This window comes from Engraulis encrasicolus, chromosome 9, assembly GCF_034702125.1.
Source record: "Engraulis encrasicolus isolate BLACKSEA-1 chromosome 9, IST_EnEncr_1.0, whole genome shotgun sequence".
NCBI classification, from domain to species: domain Eukaryota; kingdom Metazoa; phylum Chordata; class Actinopteri; order Clupeiformes; family Engraulidae; genus Engraulis; species Engraulis encrasicolus.
This window is the reverse complement of record NC_085865.1, coordinates 14,225,676-14,247,341: the sequence shown is the minus strand read 5'-3', so window position 1 is coordinate 14,247,341 and position 21,666 is coordinate 14,225,676. Positions and strand designations below refer to the sequence as shown.

Below are 21,666 nucleotides of genomic sequence, written 5' to 3'. Positions count from 1 at the left end.
CACCCCCAGTGCCTCACAAAGACTAATAAAAATACAGCCATGGAGGAAGCTGTGCAGCAACACTAAAAAGTGTTGTCAACTCTTGGGGTCTCTCCTCCATTACACATTACACCACCATCCTCCTCGCTGTGTAAAACCTGGCCCCTGCACAATGATCCAATTCAATTCACAAGTTCAAATCCACTGACACACTGGTGACTGTTTTCTTTTTTATTTGTTAATTTACTTCTTGGTGTCAGTTACACTGGTTCACCCGCAGCCTGCTGCTACTTTGTCATGATTTCTTTCATCTGAAGTCAATGAGTGAGCTTTTAAAAACATGAACAAAACGGACAGAAAAAAAACAAAAACAAAATCACACTTGGTCTTTTCTGACCCGACAGGAAAAAAAAGAGAATGAGGGAAAAAAACCTTGAGGATTTCACAAGCAGGGGAAGAGTACAACAAGCCAACACTAAAATTAGAATGTATCATACAAATCTTAAAAATAAAATAAAATCACTGTACACTCAACCTCAGAAACAGTTCGGAACATTTTGAACATTTTCCAGTCATGAAGTCCACAAGATTATTTCAGTTAGATTGAAAAACAAAATCAGGATCATGTTTAAAAGGGGGGCGTGATGAAATGTGCATAATTAGACATGGAAGATTGTTTCAGCTTGTTTTTTAGGCAGGTGAACTGACCTGCCATCATCACCCTGTTCCCAAAACTGATAGATCACAAACAATTCAGGGGAAAAAAATAAAAATTTTAAAGACATAAATGTTAGAGGCAAACATTGCCCACACTACTAAAAATTTAACGTAAAACCACCCCACATACCTGGCATCATAGACCATCTTGGCGCTGAAATATTTTTTGATTACCACGTATGGTGAGCAAGGTCGGCGACCGTTATTACACTTTTGCAGGAGAAAAGAAGTAGTTGGAAATTGCGTTAAGAGATCGTAGCCAGGGTTAATATGATGTTGAATGGATTTTTGATTCTGCACCTTTTCACGATAAATGCTTAAAAACAATGTGACCGCAACGTTCTGTATCCCCATGCTCAATACGCCCATCCTTTGTCCGCAACTCTTCGCCGATCATCTAAAAAAAATGTCTTTATCCCCCTCCCCATCAACATGATTTCTTCCTACCCCCACCCCCCACCCTCCAACATGATTTCTTCTGGAAGCAAGAAACACGTGTTTTGGAATAGCCATCGCCTCCTTGTCCTGTGGATGCCAGAACTGAGGTGGGTGGGAGAGGCTGGGTAGAGAGGAATAAACCTGCCCAGTCAGTCTCATGTCTCTCAGTCAGTCTTGTAGCGTACAAAGCTAAGAGCTGAGGAGATGGTCGAGGTGAGGAGGGAGGGGCATGGAGATTGCTGTTATCCGAGGGGTTGATGGGAGAGAGTCGGAGGGAGGGAGGGAGGGAGCGAGGGGAGCGGAGGAAGGGAGAGAGGGTGTCAGGCGCGCCTCATCTCTTCCGGCGACAGGTGCGCTTGTGGTCTGCGTGCCAGTGCTCCTGTTGGCACTTGATGGAGCAGTAGGACGTGTTCCAGCAGCAGTGGTACATCGCCTCCTCCTCGCAGTTATAGCACTGGGGGTTACAGAGAACAAGGACACACATCATATGAGGTTTTGGTAACACTTAACTTTACGGATTGAATAAGGTGGTAATTTCATGTTAGTTTCATAGTTATTTCATAGTTATTTCAGGGTAATAACTGTTTGTTTTTACTAACAACAGCAAAATAACCATACAGTTTCCAGTGCATTGTGGTGACACCCTGATGACTCGCAGCACGGTGACACTTTGTTGACACACACACATTTATTTATTCATTAAATTATGTAATTAACACGAAATTACCACCTTATTAGCGATCCGTAAAGTAAAGTCTACCGAGTTTTTCCCCTGTTAGTACAGAGATTGTCCACACCAAACACACTGTTCATCATTACTCGCTGACTGATACAATACAATGTGTACTATATGAAGAGTTCTGTTGCAAAATGACATCTGAACTGTATTACAGGAAATGACTGTTCAGACGTCCTCTCATCCATGTGTGAAGTCTTTGCAATCTACAATGCAATGCAATCAGGGCTTGACATTAACTTTGTTGCTCACCGGCCACTGTGGCTAGTGGTTTTCCCGAGTCACTAGCCATTCAGCCTTTCTGCTAGCCAGAGCTTTGTTGTCAGTTTTTTCCTTTAGAATATTCTTGCATTTAAATACAAACAGTTGATGCAATAATACAAATATATAAAATATAAATAACCTGTCAAAGTGGCTAGTGAGAGTGAAACTGTTACTAGCCACAGCCAAAATTTACCAGCATTTGGCTAGTTGGCAGGTGCCAGTGTCAAGCCCTGAATGCAATGCAATACAATACAGTGCCCATTCCAAAAATGGATGCGATTTTGCAACAAAGCTCTTCATGTGTTTCAGCAATGTGAGGCCTGAGAAAACAAGAGTACAAGTGGTGCATCGTCATGGGTTCAGAATCTAAATAAAAACACTGTAACTTGCACAAGAATTATCATGTTGATATAGCTGAAGAGACAGTGTATTAAAGTGATACTGTCCCATTTTTGGAAATAAGCTCATATTAAACCTCCCCTTGAGTGAAATAGTTGAGTTTTACCTTTCTCCCGTACTACTTTCAACCATTCTCCGAGTATGGCAGTGCAAATTTTGCCTCCATGCTAGAAGTTAACATTGAGTCCTATGAGACCAGCTCGCGGCTAACTGGTCTCATAGGACTCAATGTTAACTGTTATCTTGGAGGTAAAATGTGCACTGCCAAAACTAGAAAACGGTTGGAAGTACAGGAGAACGGCAAAAGCCTATTATTTAACTCAAGGGGGGATGCAAAATAAGCTTATTTCCAAAAATGGGACAGTGTTCCTTTAAGTTAAAGATTAAACTCTATACACATTTTTGTTCATAAACAGATCTTCTCCCTAAAAATCAGGGTTGTACAAGGTAGAGGTAGAAGTACTCTTACAGATGTAATTAACAACAGTATAGTAGTATGACATTACAAAGATGAAACAATGTAATATCTTACCATTGGTGTTGTAATTACATCTGCAAGAGTACTTCTATACAACTCTGCTAAAAACAGCACCAACACTCACCATATGCTTCTAGTGGAAGAATTATTGTGTTGGCATAGCTTAAGACAGCAAATTAAATTTAAAGGGACACTGTGCAGTAAATGGTCAAATAAGGTACTGCAACTATGGTGCTCATTGAAACGGGGCTGCCTATTGCCAAATTTCATGTTTACATGAAAGTTTACTAAGGAATAAACAAATATTTTCTAGTATGGTCCAAGCACAGTCATTTTGGAAGCTAAAAATGGCTGTTTTTGGAAATTCAAAATGGCGGACCATGGAGAAGATCCCCCTTTTATGTATGAAAAGTGCAATTTTTCCAGTCATAATGAATACTTAAAAATTTGATGCTGGTGGTAAGTATTCATGAAAAAGGTAACATTGGTGAATGGGCAGCATGAATTCTGGAAATAAACAACTAAAAATCTCACACAGTGTCCCTTTAAGACTCTATTTTTGTGGAAAAAAATGAGATGTATTTTCCCTAAAGCAGCACCACGTTGTAGCCACTCACCCACTGCTTCTTTTTGGTCTGGGAGATGAGCTGCTTGTGCTGGTTGACCATCTTCTTCATCTCCTCCATCAGCTCCTCTTTGCACTTCTCCTTCACCTGCTTGCACTTGCGCTCCATCTCCGCCTGCCCGCTGGCCACCGCCTTCTGCACCGCCTGCCGCTTCTCATCCTCCAGCTCCGCCCTGATCTGCACACAGGATCACATTCACAGCCATCAGGGGTGCATTTCTCGAAAGCGTAGTTGTTAGCAGTTAGCAACTTGAATGGGAAATTGCATTGCAAACAGCAAATTAGCCAGCATAGTTAGCAACTATGGCTTCGAGAAATGCACCCCAGAGTAGTGACAACTTCGGGTACAGGAAGTCAGTTGGTGACATGATTCACGTAGATTCACAAAACTGTAGGCATTCTCTCTGTTCGCTATGACCACTACATGACAAGCAAATATGAAGTAAAAATGAATTACATTTACAGCATCTTCAGAGTTCTACGACCACTTCCTGGAACTATTTTGGAACTATGTCAATGTCGATCTGTGTGTCAAAGGCTCCATGGGCCACCATTGTTGTGTAAAAACTAGGGGTGGGCATAGATTAATTTTTTTAATCTAGATTAATCTCACTGTAATTATGAAATTAATCTAGATTAATCTAGATTAATCTATATCAAAATGGCTCATTCAGAATAGGCACGATAGCGAAATAATGCTGAAAAAAACCTTGGGGTTTCTTAAGACAGATGGCGCATTAGACCAGAGCTCATCTTTTTTTCCAAAATGCATCTCATCTTCAAAAAATGGTCATGTTGATACTTGGAGATGACAAAATCCCAGCAATATGTGTAAAGTGTGTCCAATATGTTAGGAAGCATTTACAGTTATAAGATACTAAAATTTCAAAATGAACAGCGCTATAACTTGTTGAGGCAAATACAGATAAATCTATCAAACATTTAGGCTATTTAAACAATATTGCCTCAACAATTCAGCATTTCTAATGGGCAGAGAGAGAGAGAGAGAGAGAGAGAGAGAGAGAGAGAGAGAGAGAGAGAGAGAGAGAGAGAGAGAGAGAGAGAGAGAGAGAGAGAATCTGCCACTGACTGTTAAAAGGAGCAGCGGCTCCTTTAAGAGAGGGAGGAGCTCTGCGCGTATTAGGCACAGCAGCCCTCAGCGGAGCCAGGCTACTGGATATGCCTATCTAGAACCTACAGCACTGGCACACAGCGATTTGACAGTTGTTCTCAGAGTTAGAATGCCAGATGAGTTACAACTCGACATGAATTCAGTTTGCAAAAAAAAAAGTCAAGCGCGACAACCGCGAGGTTTATTACCGTCGGACATGAGAATATCTCACTGAATCGCAAATGTGCGCGATTGCAACACAAACATTCAGCGAGAGTAGATATTGACAGTTTCAGTTTGACAATCTTCAAAATGCATAGGACTATCACACGGAATGTTTTGCAATTATAGCACAGGCAAGATTTCTGGAAGTTGTTTATGTATTCTATGCAATGCGTGAGGAAATGTAGGCTATGTCGGGCTGGTAGCTACTCACACACAATAATGTCTCTCTATGCTTCACCTCAAACAATAACGTCTCTTTAGTCTACCACTTATGAAAAAGCACTCAAACAACAACTACCACGGCAGAGGGATTAATGTTTTCAGCATGCAAACACTTCATATTTAGTAGGTCTGCTGAAACAACAGGTGGAGAGAGGAGAAGCGACTGGAGCGCAGTCTAAAAGCGTCTGTCAATTAAACGCTATGGTGACATGCATACCCAAACTCCAAACCTATATTTTGAGAATAGATTAACGTGCGATATTTTCTTTATCGCGCGACAAGAGTCTCACATTATCGCAGCACGTTAACGCCGATAACGGCCCACCACTAGTAAAAACGTAACACTTTAGTCAATGGGATTAGCCCAACTGTCTTACTTCCTTGGCTCTGATAGCATTCGATCAGACTTTGGAAAAGGTAGAGACAAATCAAGCCTGTACTTTTGGGGGATCCATGTGACGTCAGGTGAACGCCTCTTTAGGAGACCAGTGGAGGTTGAGAATAAATCGAGCAACCTGTCTTAGTTCTGGCAGACCACGTAGTCAACGCGCCCTTTTGCCTACTGGCTGACGCCGACCCAACCCATACAACTCTCCACTAATCAGCTGAGCTTTGGTTAATCAGCTGCAGCTCGCAATTGGATGCTGACATTTGGCGCGCTTTATTTAAACTACCGAATTTGTTTTCCCGTCATTGCTTTTTGCTGCTTGTTTTGCTCCCACCACCTCCCCTGCTCCACCAGACTAACCATTGTCAAACAATATCATGTTGTTGTTGTTGCTTGCTCTGTTCTAGGGGGTATTTCGCCTTTCCAGCTAAATGGAAGGCGCACCACCTGAGGATGCTGCTGTTCCCTGTATTGGCTTCCATGGAGCTCATGGAGAAGCCGGGGAACTTCCTCCGAACAGAGCCATGCCCCCAAACACAAATGTATGCATTCAGAAATAAAGCTTCTGAAATATATCTCGGTTTCCCGTCTCATTTGTGACTAGAGTGGATCTGACAGAAATGGGAGTTCCCTTGGTGCTGTAGATGGCGATAGTGCACATCTCATGCAAGCCACCACCAAAACACCAAAGAAAGAGAAGAAGGAGGAGGAGGAGCTTGCTGACTCGGTATATAATAATCTAGTGGCGCAAGGAATCTAAAAGAGTACTTAAATTAGTTCTTTTTAGGACTTGTTTCGAATTGAATATTAATATTTCCGGTGAAAAAATTGCATGAGAAAAAAAAAACGTAGGCAGCTCCATTGAAACCTATTCATTTTTCACTTGTCTGGGTGGCACTGCAGCTAGTTGGCAATCGCGGGCAACTTCTGCCACTGAAACTTCACATATAAAAAATTCTCTGACCAAACTCCTTTGCATTGGGTAGGCGTGGTTTGGTTTACCTTAGTGTACTAGACTATCTTTCATTCAATGGCAGTTGAAATGGTGTGTTATTTTCATGCATTTTGCATGTCATGCAAATCAACCCTGAGTGGCAAACCTTGTGCAGGCTAAATACTTTCCCCACAGGGTAAATACAACATTCTGTATCTATAGCTTTACTCTGACACAGTGAATTTGGTCGGTTGGGGTTGAATACCAATGTAAACCTATGGAGTGCCTAAGTCATGCACTTCTACTTCTGGTCCATGGGGCCGTTTCGAATGGGAGAGAATGAAGCGAGTCAAGCTAAATCCTAATTCCATTAAACATGAGCTCGGGACTTCACATATGATTTGGATAGGCATCGAAGACCACTAATTTTTGGCAGGCAATAAACTTTATCTTAGTTTTGTGCAAGATGAGGTAATGGACAACAACATGCACCTCAGGTATGTGACGTGAAGTGAGGCTAAAGGCGTGCAGCCAGCCCTACCGCCACACACCACAGCTTTCAGTGGCTGCATGTCAGGCACGCGACTTCTATTGTGTGATCCAAATAATTACACATTGCACGCATACAACTCTCAAATCGCTTGACAGGTGAAGTCCACAATCACACCGTTGGTTGTTAATAATTCTGAGGTACAGCACATGTGTGATCTAGGGGGGCAAGCGGGGTGAATGGGGAAGTAAGTTTGATTGGCTCATTACAGCCTGGTAAATGTTTTTGACTTCTCAGGCCCAATGAGCTGGCCGGAAGGGGTGGAGACTTAGGCTATATCTATGTTACATGGTTGGATATGACAACGAAGTTGTTGTAAAGTCAGACTCAAAGAATGGCTGGAGGTACAGCAGGAACCATTCAACTCAAGGGAAGGGGGGTGTAAAATTCCTTAATATTCCTTATTTCCAGAAATGGTGCAGCATGGCTTTAAAAAGGTGTGTCTTTTACCTTCTCCGTGGCCTCCTTGACCAGTCTCTCGGTCTCGCGCTTGTTCTCGGCCTTCATCACCTCCTTGACGTCGTTGAAGATCTTGGTGTACTTGTCGTGGCACATGTTCTGGCAGCTGCCAGCCTCGTTCACCGTCTGCGTGCCGCGGTGCTGCATGCGCGGGCCGGAGGAGGAGCCCGAAGAGGAAGATGACGACGAGGTGGATGACGGAGGCGAAGGGCCTGTCTTCCGCGTCTGCGTGGAGACTGACAGGCGCTCGGGCTGGTGGGGCACCGACGTGGGGATCTCTTGGCTAGAGCTCACCGCCTCCATCTCCGGCTCTGGCTCCTGAAGACAGGGGAGTCAGGAGATCAACTTCCTGGTACAGTATGCTCACAGATTAGGTTTACAATGTCATCCTATGTTACAGTATAGGCCAAAAGTTTGGACACACCTTCTCATTCAATGCATTCTCTTTATTATTTTTGTTGCCATTTACAGCACATTATAGATTTTTGCTGAGGGCATCAAAACTGTGCATGACCTTATGTGCTCAACAAAAAATATCGATGTTCGCAGTTGTCCAACAGCAATGTCAGCCGTCTATCCACTTGACGTCAACACGGCACCAACTGATGGGCCCAAATGTTTCACCAAGCTTATTTATTGTCTATTTCCAAGTAAAAACACCCGGTCAGTCAAATGAATCCTAATTGAACACGAGAGTCCTCCAATAAATTGTTACAATTGTAGAACTAAACCTTTACATATAAATGTTATACAATCAAGATTGTCTCACCTGTTCTAAACATAGCTAGCTATCTAGGTGGAACAGTCCTATAAAAACAATTAGAAGTGAAAAACACTGCTACAGATTCCCTCCAACACCGGTGACTTCTTCAAGTAACTGGCTATAGACCAAGTGACTCAATATCAGACCGAGAAAATGTTTGTCAAAAGCTTGTATTGACACCTCAGCCATGGCTGGACGTGTAGGGAGAGGTTAGGGTGGGATTCCAACCTGCAAGGCTCTGATCAGCACCTCCCTAACCATGAGGCTACCGCTGCACCAACTAACTAACTACTAAACCACCTTTTTTGAATAAACGCACGCACGCACACACACACATACACACATGCACACACACATACACACCTCCTCTTTGGGCTCAGGTGGTGGTGGATTCCGGCGGCTCTTCTTCCCCTTGGGCTCCTGGTTAATCTTCAACTGTGAAGGATCAAAAAAAGTCATTTGAGAACAAAACCCAAGACTGCAGTATTGACCTCATCACATGTACACACACACTTTAGCATGAGAGGATACGATGGGGTAATTGTCACATTTCAGTGGCAAGGATAATCGTGGTGCCTAGCTGACGAATCTTTCTAATCAGGTTTAAATAACCATGCACAGCTTATGAAATTCCTGACTGAGTTGTCAGAGGAGGCGTGACTAATGATTCATTTCAGTTAATAAAAAAGAAATCATACCGTTCCGCATATAAATCAGGACTATGTAATTATTCAGACATTTGAGAGATATGCCATCTGCAAAAGGGTAACAAAAAAATCATTTTTAGCACAGGGCCAAAGTCTAAAATACAGATCCCCATAATTACAGTTTTAATTCTCTAAACGGCAGCATGAGAAACAAAGGGTGCTGCAACGCATTAGTAATTCCAGCTGATCTCCACTAGGTGGTGCTCAACAGACAAGGGAGCAGTTAGCTGGCTGCAACATCAACAAATTATGGATACATCATCAGATAATTGTATCAATTTAAGCACATCTTTGGGCATTTCTGCCTTGAATTGGATGGGAAAGTGAAGAATAGGACAGGAAATGAGTGGGTGAGATAGAGATGGGATATGACTTTGGCATATGACCCAAGCTGGACTCGAACCTGGGTCCCCTATGGGCAAAAAACTGACCTGTTCATTGCTGGTGGAGGGGATGCTGGATTCATATAACATGATTATATAATGTAATGTCATATAGTAATATCATATAATTAAATAAGATAATGCAATGTAATGTCATATAGTAACACTATAAACAAATGAGCAAAGTGACCTTTTTATTGCTGGTGGAGATGTTGGATTCATACATGTGAGATATATATATATATAGGCGCCATGCTCAATGGGGCACTTCGGCCACGAATGAAGGTGTAGGGAGAGGTCAGCTGGGATTTGAACCTACAACCCCTAGATCGAGAGACCAACTCCCTAACCAGTGGGCCACAGCTGCTGACATACATACAAGATATGATATATTGAGATAATGTAATGCGTCATATAGCAACACTATACAATATAATAAGTGTTAGTGTAGTGAACAGACCTGTTCATTGCTTGTGGAGGAGATGCTGGATTCGGCCTCGTCCAGTAGCCGGTCCTCCGGCCGCTCGTCGCTGCCCAGGCCCTTCCCCTTCCAGGTGCGGCCCTCGGTCACGTAGCGCTGGTGCAGCTCCAGCTCCTCGCACGCCTTCTTCCAGCCTGAGCTCCGCTTGATCTGCAGCTGCTGCGCGCTCACAGTGATGGGCTGGATGTTGTCTGATGGGATCCAGGCCCTGAAGAGAAAAGGAGAAGGCATGCATTGCATTACATTACACTTACACGCTGAGGGTTTTTTTAATCCAAAGCAACTTACAGTTGTTAATTTTCAGGTCCTTGGTTACAGTCCCTGGAGCAATGTGGGGTTAGGCGCCATGCTCAAGGGGCACTTCGGCCATGAATGGAGGTGTAGGGAGAGGTAAGCTGGGATTTGAACCTACAACCCCTAGATCGAGAGACCAACTCCCTAACCAGTGGACCACAGCTGCTGACATACAAGAAATGCCTCAGTATGCTATTAGTTGAAGCTATAATTAGGTCACTCTTTCCTCCGATTTTAGAGTCAGCTAGCTTCAACCAGCCCAACATTGTGTAATGCATTTCTCTCTGACGAGTTTCAAATCATATTTAAGATGAAACTACAACAATGTAGTCCTTGAATTGAACAGAGAAATTCGTTCTGCTTCAACAAAAACCAGGCTAACCACTTCACATGTTTCTCCATGACCATCCCACCGGCACTTCAGATGTGTCCGAGCTCCCTGCCCTTCCCCAGAGATATTCTATAGAGATATGCCAACATAATAGGTTTCTATGGGCACCTAAGGCGACCAGGTTCCGGTCTGCCTAAAGGGGCGTATCATAATGCTCCTACAATGAATAGAACAGTCCTTAGGTCTGCCTAGGTCTGCCTAAGGGGGGGCATAATAGAACCAGGAAACAATGGGCCAATGGAACCTCTCTCTCTCTCTACTCTCTCTGCCTTCCCCATTCCTTGACCACTCACCTCTGATGCTGATAGCCAAAGAATCTGACGTCCACTTGGGCCCCATCTCTCTGCATGATCTTGGCAGGCCAGTAGCCAAAGCCTTTCATGCGCGCCCACACCAGCTCGTGAACAGGATTCTGTAGAACACATGGGACCTCATTTACTCAAAGGGCTGCCCAAACAACACGAAGAGGAGGAGGAGAAGAAGAAGATGATGATAAAGAAGAAGAAGAGGAGGACCAAACACCAGGAGGAGGAGGAAGAAGAGGAGGAGGGGGAAGAGGAAGAGGAAGAGGAGGAATGGTGCACTGTAGCCAGGCTGTGTTTGTCCACAGGCTGTTATAGCGGATACTTACACATGGGTAGCAGAACCAGTTGTCTGGCCGTGCGTTGGAGAGGTAGAAACAGTTTTTGCACAGAAGCAGCTCATTTAGCTGGAAAATAAACACAGAGAAGAGAGCTGAACACAATATAAAAAACACATTTTTAGAGTGAAACTAATGGCAAATGTTCACCACAACAATATGCACACCCTTTCATGACAATAAACCTCATTTCATGAGGTTTAAATGAATCTTGGAAAATTGAATAAATTGCGCTGTGAATAAATTAAAACATCAACAGCACTTCAAAATCCACCACTTTAAAGATCACACCGAGTCCCAGTTGTTCATTAAAACATACCTCGTGACATGTGTCATTGTAGAGCATTCTGGCGATCTCAGTTTGATCACTGTGCCCTGTTAAACGAGGAGTTCACCAGTTCAGAATAAACCCTCACACACAAGCTTTTCCCAGCAACAAAAGAACACAAACAGAATGATTTAAACAGAAGGCATCACTGGGTTGAGATTGGTGCTGAATTATTTTACAGCTCTATCAATTGAGTGGTTGAACAAGACAAACTTCCAAAGCACTTCCAAATGGAAAAGAGGAATTAAAAAAAAAAAACACTGAAAGACAGATTTCATTTGCCACATAAAGATGTCTTCAGTTCTCACCTCCAAACACAATGGCTGTGTTGTGGACGATGAGCTGGGCGTCTGCTTTAAACTCCTCAAAGTTCTTGTACTTGCCCTCGTTGATGTTCTGCAGGAAAGAAAAAATGCTGTTACCCAGCTGATGCAGAGGAATATTGCCTCTCCCTCTCATACCATTTTCAGACCGACCATAACGGTGCCGGTGCCCGCTCCTGCACCAGTTATACGTTTGGAACTTAAGTGCTTACCTGTGAACCTCCTGCGTGCATACCAGGCTCTGAACTTTTCCATATGTGACTATCATCTGCCACTCCGATGTACCTGCTTATGACCACGTTGTCATTACGGTACTTACACATTTTATTTTTTTTGCATTGCGAACCAACTTTCCGGTTCCCAAACACGCAGTATTGTGGCATGAGCACACCAACCGGTTCAAAATGAGGTGCGGGAGCGAGCAGCAGTGCGGTTCTCTGTCGGCCAGAACACGCCGCAAACAACAATTTCCATCGTTTCACAAACAACCATTTTCAACATTCACTCGAATTTCTCTCTCTCCTTCATTACACACACACCAGCACACGCACGCACCGTCTTCCGGCCATCTCACCTCCTGAACATTTTCCACCTCCATCTGCGTGTGGATGAGTCTTCTGTACATGACCTGCTTTGTGTCTTTGCCTTTTTTGTTCAGATCAACAGCCTTCAGGGGGGAGGACCATGTCAAAGAAATAACAAAACACAGCATGACAAATCTGTTTGTTTCTAATGCTTTTATGCACTTTGTTGACCATCACAACCTATTTAGCGGCTGATTTCTTCCACATTGATTCAGGATTCTGGGCTCATTCATACAGCCTTGAGGGGAAGCGGAGATGGAAACAGTCTACACGCAACCCAAGAATGTCGGTGGGAGCGATGTGTGTGTGTGTGTTTGTGCGTGTGCAAAATTCAGCTACCAGCCATATCTTGCAGTCGCCCAGTTTCTTTCACCGTGCATAGCCCTTTTACCCATTGATATTGATTTCATAATACAATGAGTTTTCTCTGTATTTTTTGTTATTTCAACAATGTTGCACAAAACACTACCAGATCGGTTTTGATAAGGCCAACTGAATATAACTGTACTGTAAAACATATAGGCTTTTAACTTTACATTTTTTCTCTCCTTTGGCAAGAACACATTATTTTTCCCTCTTACACAGAATACGATATGATGAGCCAATGATGAAAACTGAAAACTAAATACGAGTTGAGGTCCAAATTGTCATAGTTATATGCAGAAGTGAGCACTCACCCTCTCCTTCATTCGCCCAACAATAAACTGCAGGTAGGTCGTGATCTCGTGCTTGGACAGACCCTTCTTCTTGCTACCCTGCTGAGAACAGTAGAGTCAGGTAGTTTAATTAAACAATTGTTGACCCATGATACACACACACAAAAAAAATTATCAAATTCCCTGGTATTCCCTGTCTGGAAAAGCCTTCGCCCATTTTAGCCAAAGGCACCTGCAAAAAACACCTGCTGAATGCCTAAGCTCTTTTAGAGAAAAGGTGCCCTCTGCCTATTAAAACCTAAATATCTCAGCCTCTGAAGCACACATCTGAATGCAGTGTATATGTCGCTACAGGTGCCAAAGGTCTAACAACGTATGCGCAGCATCAGGCTGAAATGGGTTAACTAAAAACTAGAGATGCACCGGATCCTGATTTTTAGGATCCTGCCGGATACCGGATCCACTGCTTAAGATCCTGCCGAATCAGGAACCGGATCCTACAAAAGGGTTGAAACATATAGCCTACTCACGCACGTGGGCCCTTTTTATCACGTTGTCTCAAACTCTTGACTGAAAAGCCTCGGCTACCGGATCCAGATCCTGTGAAAAACCCTATTATCCTGCCGGATCCGGATCTTGGATCCTGTGCATCTCTACTAAAAACTAAAAACATCCCTAATATTGCCACGAATTCTCCAGTGCCTTACCCTGCAGATGACGCACTGCCAGTGTGCACTGCTGTCCCGGGGCCGGTGTTCTTCGGAGAGGCAGCGGACGTGGTAGACGCGGAAGCAGCCATCGCACTCCATCACCTCGCCTGGAAGGTGGCACTCGAAGCAGTACCAGTCGTGGCTCTCCGCCTCCCACTCCTGCAAACACAGACCCTCAGGTAATCCACCACCCTGACCCTCCCTCCCTGAAGCTGGACCCTTCAACTGTATCGTAGCTCCTGCCACAGCCAAGGCAATGAGGTCATGCACATAACACACCATCACATACTTCAAACTACGTCTACCGTACGTTCACGCTCGCTCACTCACTCACTCTCCCGAACACTGTCCACCTATGTCTACTCACAAAGACGGACATACACACGAGAATGTGGACACACAAACATAAGCACACACACGCAGGCACACCTGGACAAAAACTACCACATATCGTCACTCAAACATATCCATCCTTCTGTATGGGAAGAGAAACCCGCAAACACTCACACAACTCACCCAATTGTAGGCCGAATATCCTCTACACTGCGCTACTAACAGATATACAGGGACAGAGAGCATACAGGTCTTCTGACAGTTCTATGAGCCCTCACACTGATGAGGACCGAAGATGCACCAGCATTAAATAACTGTGGTGCAACTCAGTAACAAATAAAACCACAGTTGAACATGAAAGGAATATAAACATTACAAAATGTGTGGCATGGTAAATGAGAGACAGGGTGGATGTCCACCCTGGCATAATTCTTGACCTCTGACCTTTCAAAAAGGAGAGAAAATAAAGTCAGGTAGAGTGATAAAAATGTCATGCCACAAATCTCGATACACATCAGCCTCCCCACCTCTTCCTCCTCCCCTTTCCCATTCACGTTTCCGACTACCAGCATGCAGAATGCACAAGACACACTTGAACACAGCATATCCCAGACTTCAATCATTAGTAAAAAAAACCCACAAGTCATCACCACTACAATGGGCTCATCACAAGAAAAAAAAGAGAGAGAGTGTCACTAACTACTGCAAGCTCCGGACGCACTACGTCGTCATTCTCATTTTTCTTTGCCTGGTGGTAACACATACAAGGTGAAATTACTGCACATTTCAACATACTGTACTTTTACGGTAAAAGAAAGAAAAATGGTAAGTTTGTGTGTGAGAGGGAAAAAAACTGCATAAGCAGCAAATGTTGAGGTCTACAATAGTTCAACACTTTAAGTGTAATTATAAAACAACAATATCGGTACTCAATATCTATTTTTATTTTATGTGAAGAGAAAGGGAAGAGGGCACACACATTGTCCCATTAAACACAGCAATGAAATTCAATGGAACTTTACTTCATCCTTTGAAACTTTGATATTTTTTGCATAAATTCAGCCAATACGAATTCTAATTTATAACTTGTTTTGGCCCTGCACTAAGTTACAGTGCACCGAGTTCATTCTTAAGATTTGTTTTGTTTTAAAAAGCTCCATTGAGGCTTCAAAGCAGTGCTGTGAAAAGTCCACACATACTAACAGCTACTGGGACGACCTTGTTAGTGAAGAGAGAGAGAGAGAGAGAGAGAGAGAGAGAGAGAGAGAGAGAGAGAGAGAGAGAGAGAAAGAAAGAAAGAAAGAAAGAAAGAAAGAAAGAAAGAAAGAAAGAAAGAAAGAGAGAGAGAGAGAAAGAGAGAGAGAAAGAGTGAGAGAACGAGTGAGAGAAAGAGTGAAAGAGAGCGAGAGAGAGAGAAACTCAAAAACAAAACTGATAACGAAAAACGACAAAAATGAAAATCCAAACATACCTTGCTTCCCTCAGCCTGCTCCTGCTCCTGTGATAGCAAGTGATCCAAAAGACAATGTTTTAACAATGTTTTCAAGCCCTATTCTCGCAAACGCACCTGCCATGACACACCTGACGCTCGCTGACTGACCACAGGGTCATGGATGAAGCGACACTGACGTGCTGCGAGTTTGTGAACCTACTGTGCCACAACTCGCTCTCCTGCTCTTTGAATCTACCAACGCACAACACACTGGCAATAATCATTGGCATCATCTTGTTTTTCAATCATCTCAACTAAGCCCCAAAGCACAAATCACATGGAGTTACCTAGAAAGGCAGACAAGGGCTTTATACCAGGAAAACCAGAACAACATCTACCATGGCACAAACTACACCCGTTGATACTGAATACATACTTCAAGGTTTCTAACCTTCCAACAAAATTGGCAAATCTGTTTTGTCTGGAGAGTAAATGGCTTTTGTGTGAGGGAGGAATAAGCGTTGGTAAAGATTTACAAAGGGTAAAGGCTTTACATGTTAAGTTGCAAATGTTATCCCTGATTGCTAATAATTGCAAATGTGTAGAGAAAAAAAGGCAAGTGAGAAGATGGATAAACAAATGTTGTATTTCCCGTGTTTGTAGTATACAGTGGTGCAGCTTTTGAAATGCGGCTGAATACTCCATCCGAAAGAAAGGGATAACATTCAACACAAAAACGTCAAGAATAGAGAATACTGTCGCATCATTCCTCCTCCCTGAATCCTTCTGATCTAAACCAAATGTGTTGTGAAGTGAAAACCATGACCAGAATTTCAAAGCGTGTTTCCAATACAAAACAAGAGGTGGAGCTGAGACACATCTGTGTACCCCAGAACAAATCCACATCTCCACGTGTTTCAGCTGCAGCCAAACACACACTAGCTGACCTTCAAGTGATGGCGACAGGATCAGAAGTTTGTAAGGTTGATGCGGACATACACTGTGCGATCCTTCTCCAAATTTTCTCCAGTATGACCAAAATTCAGCATAATTGCATTGGGCATCGTGTTGTATATATGGGGGTAACTGATAGCATTTCAGCTAATAGCAGTGCCAATCAGAATTATTTTTTTTACCATGTTTAAAATCTTGCCCGCCCTTTATTAGGGTTTTGCGCTCTTCAAACACTGCTATGAGCAGTTCCTCCCAACGTCTCCCAAAAACCTTTACATTTAGTCATACAACTTCAGCTACTACCAACTACGATGATCGTACAGTGTCTGCCAGCACAGCAGGTTTGATTATGGGGCTCAGGAAGTAATAATGGCTCACCATTTCGTCCCCTGGGAGCCAGTATCCCTCCTGCTCGACGCCGGCCTTGGAGCCCTTGCAGCCCACCGTGAGGGTCTCCACCACCAGGCCGTCCTTCACGGCCAGCACCAGCTGTCGAGCGGTCTCCTTAGGATGCATCCCGTACACCCGGCTCAGATACCTGGGGCACAATTCACATCCCATACATCAGGACTCCATTTACAACAGAGCTGTCGCAACCAGCCTAACGGCTACAGAAGTGGTCTTGTGGTCAGAGGGTTGCAGCAGGTTCGAATCCCACCGTTACCTCTCCTTACACCTTAATGCAGTGGTTCTTAACCTTTTTCTCTTCATGCACCCCCTTCCCTGTGCCCAAGACAAGCCGCGCAACCCCAGTCCAAACTTTTACACGTGCATACGCACTAAAAAGTGATTTTAGTGATTAATAACAATGTTTCTTGCTTGAAAAATTTATCAATCCCTTAATTTTTTTTAAATGGGGACCAAAATGCTTTTCAATTTGGTTTTGATTTGACATAATTATAATGTTTCTAAGCAGAATGTGGGTCGCAACCTGAACACAAACAAAATTCTGTGCACCCCCTGGAATCTCTGGCGCACCCCCAGGGTGTGCCCGCACGGCCGCACCCCAGGTTAAGAACCACTGCCTTAATCCGTGGCGGAAGTGCCCTTCAGCCAGGCACCTAACCTCACATTGCTCCAGGGACTGTAACCAATATCCTGTAAAGAACTTTGGACTCTTTGAATAAAAGTAATGTCATCTAGTGTGATGTACTGTACAACAAAGTACATGTAATGTGTGTAGTCAGTCACGGGCTACATAGGGCCAGGGTGGTCTGGGACTGACTCGTGAGCTCCCATCCCGACACATAAGCTCATGCTATTATGATGAAACAAAATAAGCGATTCACCATCAAATTTCTCGCACATCCATTTTAGCCGGGTGCAGGGTCAAAAGCGCTAAGTTCAAGACCAGGTTAAGATGAATCACACACCGATGAGCTCCCTTTGACTCCCTTTTTTTGCTCATCGGTATGCAGTTCATCTTTGCCTTGTCGTCAACAAGAGGCAAAAGTGTTTTTTTTGCTGCAGTAATAAAAACAAAAGATAGGCTCCCCAGACCAGAACCTCTCAACCCAGGAAATCCTTATTTAACGCAGTGTATAGTCAAGATAATACTGTGTGTCCTCCCACTGTAGGTCGAACGCAGTTTCACCATTAACAGTAGGATTTAATGCACAGCACCAAAACAAACATTTGTACGATATAAATATTTCTCACCCATAACCATGAACCTCCTCTCAATCAACAGCACTTTAACAAATTCCCTTCAGGAATTATCTGTTCAAACACTGAAAATGATTTCAAGGGCTGCTATTTTTCTTGAATCAATAAACCCATGCATGTTTTAATTGAAGAGTGGGACTATATTCATGTTCATTGGGTAAACCCACTTGTAATCATAAAATTGTGACTTACTTTGAGATCCTGTCCATATTAGCAATTTGCTTCTGGTTGCGAATGACTTCGATGGCCGACCACACAAACTGGACAACTTTGGGGTCGGCCTGTCTTTTTTTCACCACCCGCGCCATTGCCTTTCAGCTCCCTCTGGACAGAAATGTAGTAAAGAAGAACAAAAACACATCTTACACTGGCAATGTACAATACCATTCAAGTGTCAAGAGATGACGAGGTTAATTCAAGTGTCAAGAGCCGACAATGTCAATTCAAGTCTGAGGAGTACAATTCAACTTAAGGACATATGGACATGGGCATATTTAAAATAACTGAGCACCCTGTAAGTGAGGAAATTGAGTGGTAATAAACGGACAACCAACCAATCAATCAATATACAATCCTCTCCCCTGCTAGCACATGGAATACTGGACAAGGCTGAGGGCCAACTCATCTGTCTAAATTGCTGTAGTTTATTTAAGAAGCTAGACGTGCTCTATAGTATTCATAAATGGTACTCCTCCGGAAGTTAACAGCTCTTCCCAGGTATGCAGAATTTTGTAAAAATGAGCAGTGTTTTTGAATTTGACACAGAACTACGAAATGAGACGCTTGAGCAACCACCCCACACAGCCGGTCTCGCCGGAAGAGACTACTCGTTCTGAAAAAAAGGAAGAAAGAAAGAAAGGGAAAAATAACCACCAACGCTTTCTAATATCACGCAGACTTAGCGGAATAACAAGACACCATGTAATCAAAATAGGGTTAAAAAACTCTCCTGAACAGACAGAGAGAGACGATAATAACTCACTGTTTCTCCCATAACATACGATAGTAGGGCAATGCTGGCTCCACGCAGCCGAAAAGAGAATGGGCTATCCATAGTTCTACCACTGGAATGTAACGCCACTTCTGTTATAAAGTAGCACAGATGTTGGTTCGAATGTGCGCAACATTGTAACCGCGACGTTAACACAATGTTGCGAGACGACTCTGACAAACATAGCATTTTCCAGCAGCTTTGTTTCGGACATATAATCTTATTTCGCCCGTAGCGTATGGAATGGGAATAAGAGGCATTATGGTGCATTAACTGTGTACTATGCATAGGGCCAAGTGCAAGTAGCATGCAATTGTTCTCCAAATAGGTCGTATTTATTCATGTCAATAAACAGGTAAGGAACTGAACAATGCCCTCCCCGGGAAGGTCTCCGGCTGGTCAACATAATTCATTATGCAATTTCAGTGATCTTGAAAACACAAAAGGGATACTATCTCGAGTCTCACTGGCTACCCTACCCTGTGCTAGCCACTGCCGCCATCAACGCAAAGACATGTAGACATAAATCTACAATCAGCAGGATATTTTCTGAGGCACGCGAATATTTATATAAGCGCGCTACTATTGAGGACATTGTTTATTATGAGTTCATCACTGTAACACAACCTGTATAAAACATTCTCGATTGGAGGGAAATCCTTCCTTGGCTCACATTCTTGCTAGCAGAAGGGACGCCATGTTGCTATACTCCTCTCTCAGTTGAAAACAGGACCAGTGACTTGGTTGTAGCGATTTTTTTTCTTTCACCAAACGATTTTTGATATTAAAGTTCAACTTACCGAAATGTTAACGATTAATAATGCCTCGTTTTATATTCTCGCTCAGGTCGTCAAAATAATGCTCGTTACATTTGTATTTCCGGGAGTTAGATGTCAGAATAATGGTTGAGGCACGGCCACAGTTCAGCGCTTCAAGGGGGTAAACATAAGCCAGGTTCGGTTTTGTAGATGGGGAACTCTAGTGGTCGAACGTAGAGATACCATTCCAGCCATGCGAGTGTTGAACAATTCTGATATTTGGTAGGGCCTAATTCAACAGCAATCTTGTCGCCTATTAGAAAAGGTAGACCTTCTCCCTTTTAGTTGGCAAGACAGAATGTTATGTTATTAGTCAATGTGTCAGAGCAAGTATGTAAATTCATGTATGTTTTACTGCACTGTGTGTGTGTGTGTATGTGTGTGTGTGCGAATAGGCCTAGGTCACTTTTGTCAATGTCTTATATATGTTTAGTTAAACTGCACATTGGAGACTGGTCAAACGAAATTTCAAACTTCTATGCTAGTCCTGTTACATAGATTTTTGACAATCAAGTACACTTGACTTGACTTGAAAAGATAATGGGCTGAACATGGTACTCTGTTAAGTGATAGTGTTCAGGTTGACGTCAGACGGCGGCACTAAGCTGTCATTCTTCTCAGGGGTATCTTTGGTCAGATCAGACCAGACATAGACAACAGATGACAATAGTACAACAGATGCTCAAACATGTGATGACGCTGTGTGACTTGGATGAGAGGGCTCTGATGTCTGAGGCTTCACTTCGGTCTCCAGAATCTGACTACTTCCATGCCAGATAGTGATGGGAGGTGATGACATTTTCATTGTTTTTTGTAAAGATTTATTTTGGTCTTTTTCGACAGGACAGTGTGAGAGATGGACAGGAAGGAAATTTGGAGAGAGACGGGCAGGGGTCGGCAAAGGACTTGGTCCGGGAATCAGCCGCATGGGTGGCAGGTGAGTGCCCTACCGGTTGGCCACGGCAGGGCCAGGTGATGACATTTTCATAAGTGGTTCCATAGAAATATACTGTATTATCAGATGTGTTTTTTATTTATGAAAGTGTGACTGATTTCCCATTGTAGAGTGTTGTACTGTACTAGAAATTCCAGAGTCACCTCAATTCTGATGTTCATATCGTGACGAAAGCAATGTTAAAATAACTGGGTCAATCACCCNCCCCCCCCCCCCCCCCATCTCTCTCTCTGTCTCTCTCTCTCTCTCTCTCTCACTCACTCACTCACTCACTCACTCACACACACACACACACACACACACACACACACACACACACACACACACACACACACACACACACACACACACACACACACACACACACATGCATCCATCATCATCAAAATAATCATTTTTTCTACTGCAGTTGCTGCAGCAGTAGCAGTATTAGTAGTAATAGTAGTGGTAACAATAGTTGTTCTAGAGGTGGCCTAGTAGCAGCAGCAGCACATAAAGCCACAATCAGGGACAGAAAACTGAATGGGCCTACTGGGCCCAGGCCATGGGTCCAAGAGTCAAGGGGGGCCCTCACTTCTGGCCTCTATATTTGCATTATCATATTGCATTAAAATCACTCTTTTAACAATGGTGTTTTCAAATTATCTTGGGGGACATCCCCCAAATCCCCAACAACATAGATAAACTCTCACACTTGGATCGTTTTGTAAACTAGCAGCACCTAATATTGAGG

The 21,666-nt window shown here is 43.4% G+C and overlaps 1 protein-coding gene across 5 annotated transcripts; it reads right to left on the bottom strand.

Annotated features, from left to right (window-relative positions):
- Positions 1 to 195: 195 nt before the first annotated feature.
- On the bottom strand, positions 196 to 20,116 carry zmynd11 (zinc finger, MYND-type containing 11). Of its 5 annotated transcripts, none has more exons than XM_063206609.1 (17): positions 19,961 to 20,116; positions 18,362 to 18,493; positions 16,883 to 17,042; positions 15,590 to 15,616; positions 14,819 to 14,866; positions 13,783 to 13,944; positions 13,097 to 13,177; positions 12,410 to 12,502; positions 11,821 to 11,908; positions 11,504 to 11,559; positions 11,176 to 11,253; positions 10,838 to 10,956; positions 9,839 to 10,067; positions 8,652 to 8,723; positions 7,517 to 7,843; positions 3,629 to 3,814; positions 196 to 1,588 (listed from the first exon to the last, which is right to left on the bottom strand). In XM_063206609.1, the coding sequence occupies exons 2-17, from the start codon at positions 18,475 to 18,477 to the stop codon at positions 1,466 to 1,468; spliced, it is 1,965 nt and encodes a 654-aa protein (XP_063062679.1). In that variant the 5' UTR covers positions 18,478 to 18,493; positions 19,961 to 20,116; the 3' UTR covers positions 196 to 1,465. The 5 variants fall into 5 exon arrangements, with proteins under 5 accessions (XP_063062679.1, XP_063062680.1, XP_063062681.1 ...); XM_063206610.1 differs by having other exon boundaries at positions 13,097 to 13,174; XM_063206611.1 differs by lacking the exon at positions 14,819 to 14,866.
- Between the last annotated feature and the right edge of the window lie 1,550 nt (positions 20,117 to 21,666).